This window comes from Grammomys surdaster, unplaced genomic scaffold, assembly GCF_004785775.1.
Source record: "Grammomys surdaster isolate TR1022 unplaced genomic scaffold, NIH_TR_1.0 165, whole genome shotgun sequence".
NCBI classification, from domain to species: Eukaryota; Metazoa; Chordata; class Mammalia; order Rodentia; family Muridae; genus Grammomys; species Grammomys surdaster.
In genome coordinates this window covers 12,314,283-12,319,665 of record NW_021604613.1, presented here as the reverse complement: position 1 = coordinate 12,319,665, position 5,383 = coordinate 12,314,283, and the positions used below count along the sequence as shown (strand labels likewise).

General features: G+C 44.4%; 1 protein-coding gene across 1 annotated transcript in view; it reads right to left on the bottom strand.

Moving 5' to 3' along the window:
- Nif3l1 (NGG1 interacting factor 3 like 1) overlaps positions 1 to 5,383 on the bottom strand; it is a 13,671-nt gene that overhangs the window by 1,381 nt on the left and 6,907 nt on the right. Inside the window, exons 4-5 of the mRNA XM_028765823.1 lie at positions 4,193 to 4,331; positions 2,474 to 2,557 (exon numbers count right to left, since the gene is read on the bottom strand). Coding sequence (XP_028621656.1) covers positions 2,474 to 2,557; positions 4,193 to 4,331 — 223 coding nt within the window. The remainder of the gene's footprint in view (positions 1 to 2,473; positions 2,558 to 4,192; positions 4,332 to 5,383) is intronic.

Below are 5,383 nucleotides of genomic sequence, written 5' to 3'. Positions count from 1 at the left end.
CTCTCTCTCTCTCTCTCTCTCTCTCTCTCTCTCTCTCTCTCTCTCTCTCTCTCTCTCTCTTTCTCTGTCTCTCAAGCCTTGAAGTTCAGAAAGATGGAATGTTAGCCCATAAGTATCTCTTTTTCCTAAAATTCATGTCCTTTTCCCCCCCCTCCGTGTGTGTGTGCGTGCGTGTGTGTATGTATGTGTATCAAAGACCCTGTCTTGAAAAACCAAGAAAAAAAGTTAATGTGAGAAAATATAGGGAAAACTCAAATATGTTTTGGATTTTTAAAACACCACTTGTGAATTTGATAAGTGAATTTGAGAACAAAAACATATTGTGGCGGAGGGGAGATGAATACAATTAAAACATGAAACTCTCAAAGAACATGTCAGTGCCTGTGTGTGTGTCATATACAATTTGGTTTGATCATAAAAAGTTAAACTTTGACCAGTGTTTACAGACATAAAGTTATAAATAACTTTTAAAAAATGTTTGTTGATTTGTTTTTTCGAGACAGGGTTTCTCTGTGTAGCTCTGGCTGTCCTGAGAACCACTCTGTAGACAAAGCTGGCCTCAAATTCAGAGCCTCACCTTCCTTCCCAAGTCATAGGATTTAAGTTGTCACCATCAAGCCTGTATACATTTTTTAAAATGTATAAATAAGAAAAAAATGTGTTCTTGGGAAAGTGAGCTATTTTCAACTCTACACAATTGTATCAGTTCATTGTTGGGAACAGTTTGTATTCAAGCACCCTTTCAAATACCTTAACATTTTGCAATTGCTTAAATTTATCTTACACACATATTATAACTTTTAAGAACTAGGTTTGTTTGTTTGTTTAAAACTGTATGTGTGTATGTGTTTGAGCGTGCATACCATGAGTGTATGAGTGCCTATGGAGGGCAGAAGAAGGCCACCCAACAACTATTTAATTAAGCTTCCTCTACATCTGTTTGGTTTAAGGATATAGTCATGACAAATCCAAAGCCTTCCATATGTATGTAAGGGATTATGTGTACACACAGGTATTGATTTACTCCGGAACCACCTGGGCATGAAGTGCTGACAGCTGACGCCTTTCCCCTCCACGGTTCCTTGTATCACCGCAGAACTACAGCATTCCCTTATGCAGACATGGGAATTAGTACACTTACTAATTTTTCTCTCCACCTTATATTTTTAGACAAGGTCTTTTTTGAACATGGGGCTCAGCAACTCCTCTAGACTAGCTGACAGTGGGCTAGAGTTCTGTCTTTTTCCTAGCACTGGGATTATGGGCATGGGCTGCCGCTCGTGGCTCTTCTAGTGTGGACCCTGGAGCAAACGCGGGTCCTCATGCATGGCAAAGCACCTCACCATTCCCCAGCCTCAATCTTTTTTTTTTTTTTTTTTCAATAAAAATTAGCCAGGACTGATCTGGGTGCATACTGACAAAGGAGGATAACAGGATTGAGGTTGGTCTGGCCTTCACTCTAAGACTTCAAAAAATAAGAAAAAGAAGGACACGGAGACACATGCCTTTAATCCCAGGCCTTGAGGCAAAAGCTAATCTGGTCTACACAAGTTCCAGGCCAGTCTGGGCTACATTGTGAGACCCTGTCTCAAAAAACAAACAAACAAAATAAATAAATAAATAAATAAAATTAAGCAGTATCTTTTAGATTATGTCATCAAAGACAGAGTGGGAAGCCTAGGAGCCCAAAAAATAACCAACCAACCATGGTTTATGTACCAGAAATGCACACTGGAGGCAATACCAAAAAAAAGAAGAAAAAAGAAAAGAAAAAAAAACTGGTTAAAGAGAGTTAGAGGGAAGACAGTGTCAGGAAATCCTAGGGTTTGGCTTTGTTTTGTTTTGAGCTTATCACTGAAAGTACAAAAAAGGGACCTAACAAAAGGCACCGATCGCAGAGAGCAGTTTCCAGCGTAGGCTGCATGAGGAGTGATCAGTGGAGAGTCCATGTGTTTACACTGGAAAACTGAGGAGGCGGAAGCCAATTGCTGGGCGAAGGGGAAAAGGTGGGACTTCCAGGTCCCAGGAGGAAGAGAAGCGACACAGACAAAGGGGAACTGGGACCAGGCTTTGGAACGAAGAGGAAGACAGAGTTCGCAGGCTCCACATCGAGGGGGTGGGGGCAAGGACGGAGGGAGCTAGTTGGTAAGATGAGAGCAGGAAATTCCTCGCCCAGCCATTGAGTTATCTGGCTAGTTTTAAAATAATAAAACTGTGTTTTCCATCTGAGGGACTAAGGTGGGCAGGAGGAGAAAGGGCAGCCCGGGCAGCTAGCTGTTGGCAGCTTGCTGAATCTAGCCTTGAGGGGTCGGGAACGATCGCAGCTCCCAGGAAGAAACGGTCAACTGGCTGTTGGCAGAGCTCAGTGAGACATGGCAGCTGATCTCGGGCCTGCCCGGGAGCGCAGGCGGAGCTTGTTTATTAAAATTACATGCAACAGTAAGGCTGAGGAAGAGGTCCAGAACAGTCCTACCTGTGAGGTAAAGGTCGGCCTCCACTCCTTGTAGAACACTGCCCCCAGAGCCAGCACACAGGGCCACAACCTTGACTGGGGACTCTTCAAGACAAAAGCACCAACAGACATTATTACAGAGATTTGACCCCTTTCAGTTTAACACTACAACTTGTACTACAATTCTAATGAAGACTGGCTAGACCAATGTAATGAATTATGCTATCTTTGATTTTAAATGGGTGTGGTGGCACACACCTTTAGAGCAATGCTTGGGAGGCAGAGGCAGGTGGATCTCTGTGAGTTCAAGGCCAGCTTGGTCTGCATAGTTTTGGGACAGCCAGGGCTACACTATATTACCCTGTCCCAAAAAATAAACTCAAAGAAATAGCAAAGCCAAAGTCAGACATGGTGGTGCATGGAGTCAGGCATGATGGTGCATGGAGTCAGGCATGGTGGTGCATGGAGTCAGGCATGGTGGTGCATGGAGTCAGACATAGTGGTGCATAGAGTCAGGCATGGTGGTGCATGGAGTCAGACATAGTGGTGCATAGAGTCAGGCATGGTGGTGCATGGAGTCAGGCATGGTGGTGCATGGAGTCAGGCATGGTGGTGCATGGAGTCAGGCATGATGGTGCATGGAGTCAGGCATGGTGGTGCATGGAGTCAGGCATGATGGTGCATGGAGTCAAACATAGTGATGGTGCACGCCTGTAATCCCAGCATCTGTGAGTTCAGGACCAGCTCTCAATTCTTGAGATTTAAACTTGGACAGAACAAGTGATCCTTCCTGCCTCCACTCCCCAAGTGCCCAAATTAGTGGTGTGTGCCAGCAGGCCTAGCTCCAAAAACAATCTTTAAAAAATATAGGCAAATGATCCATGTTTGACACCACAAAGGGAACACAGGACAAGGGTATGGATCCTGCAGTGCAGCTGCACAAACCACAAGCCTCTGAGTAATAGCAATGTTGCAGCGCTGGTCTTTGTCTTAATGGTAATAACAAACCTCAGCTGGGTCTGCAGGCAGTGGCCAGAGGGCTGAGGAACTGACAGAACAAGTTAGAGAAACGCAGAGCAAGAGAGGTGGACGGTCAGGCTAACAGCACATGCTGCTGTTCCGGAGCACCCCAGGCCGGGTCCTAGCACCCATGTCGGGTGGCTCACATCCACAGTTCCAGGGGGTCCCACAGCACACATACAAACACATATGTTAGGCACCTACTCTTTTTTTTTTTTTTTAAGACAGGCCTCATGGTGTAGCCTTGGCTGGCCTGTAACTCATTCTGCAGACCCAACTCAAGCACAGAGACAGACCTGCTTCAGTCAGGCACTACAAGGTATGCATCACCACACCCAGCCTAGTCTAGAATTTTTACCTTATGATTTTAACCCTCCATTCCCTCTGAAACAATGACCATTTCATAATTAGCAGACTTCCAATGCTGACCGGAGATGAACACAGACTGACTAAGAAATATCATTTAGGCTAGGGAGATGTAGTCCAGCCAACCCTGGTTGACAAAGTAAACCAATTATCTCCCTGAGCTGCTAACAAGTTCTCTACCACTTACATGAATAAAAGCAGTATACACCTGTAATCCCAGCACTTCAGAGATCAAAGCAAAAGAAACAGGAGTTTGAGGCCATCTTATGCTCTATAAGAGTAGGTGTCAAAATAAATAAAACCAAAATTTGTTCAAAGTCACAGTACATCTGCCAGATGATGAAAGATACTTACCTAAGGTCCTCCCCACTCCAAGAGCTAAGCGAAGATGAGACAGCTTTAGGTGTCTTTTGATTCTCTCTATCATTGTTGCCAGGGAGATAGATTCATCCAGTGTGCACAACCGTCCCATTCCAGTATGCAGAAGCAACGGCTGAAGAGAAACACAAGTTAGAGAGATACTATCTGTCCCAACTCCTAAAAAAAAAAGTGTATAGAACTGGAATCAGTAAGGTTTACACATATAAGCTTACGATAGTCAGCGTCAGCTAAAGTTTGGGTTGCAAACCTAACAAAAACATTCTAACTTCTGGGAGCTCACACTCTCCTAGTTAAATAGTATTATTTAACACATAATCAAGACGTTTCTTAAATCAAGGTAGGAACCACTACTGTTAGGGGAACATAAAGGAATGACCAACTGGGAGCTGGAGAGATAGCTCAGCAATTAAGAGCACTTGCTGCTCTTGCAGAAGAGCCAAATTTGGTTCCCAGCACCTACATGGCAGCTCACAACTACCTGTAATTCTACAGGATCAAACATCTCTCTGGCCTCCATAGGCAGTCTACAAAAGGTACACACACACACACACACACAAAATAAAAATAAATCATTTAAGAAGGGGGGACTGTCTAAATGAGCTGGGTCTGGAAGGGAGATTCTTTGGTTTTACTGGAACGTAGACCTTACAGAAAACCAGAAAGAAGATAAAAGGGAGTGATGTCAAGTACACTAGGAAAGGACAGGGGCAGGATGGGACACGGAAAGTCATTCTAAACCAAAAGATGTGAGCAGTGTGATGCAGGAGGCCCAGCTCAAAAGGTGCCAGAGGGACCAATGTTAGCAACTGGGTGACAGATGTTTCTTGTGATAGTTTGGCAAAGAATGTGGCTGTTGTCCTAAAAACCTGCCTGAGGTTAAATCAAAAAGTTCTGGTAGAGGGGAGTCCAAGACAGCCTAATATTGACTCCGTTGCCTGGTTACTGGTAATCACTCTTACACAGGTCTACAAAGTAAGAAGCAGGGCAAAAAGAAAGACAAACGGAGCTTCAAGAAAAGGCCTTTAATCCCAGCACTTGGGAGGCAGAGGCAGGCGGATTTCTGAGTTCAAGGCCAGCCTGGTCTACAGAGTGAGTTCCAGTACAGCCAGGGCTACACAGAGAAACCCTGTCTCAAAAAACAAAAAGAGAGAGAAAGAGAGAGAG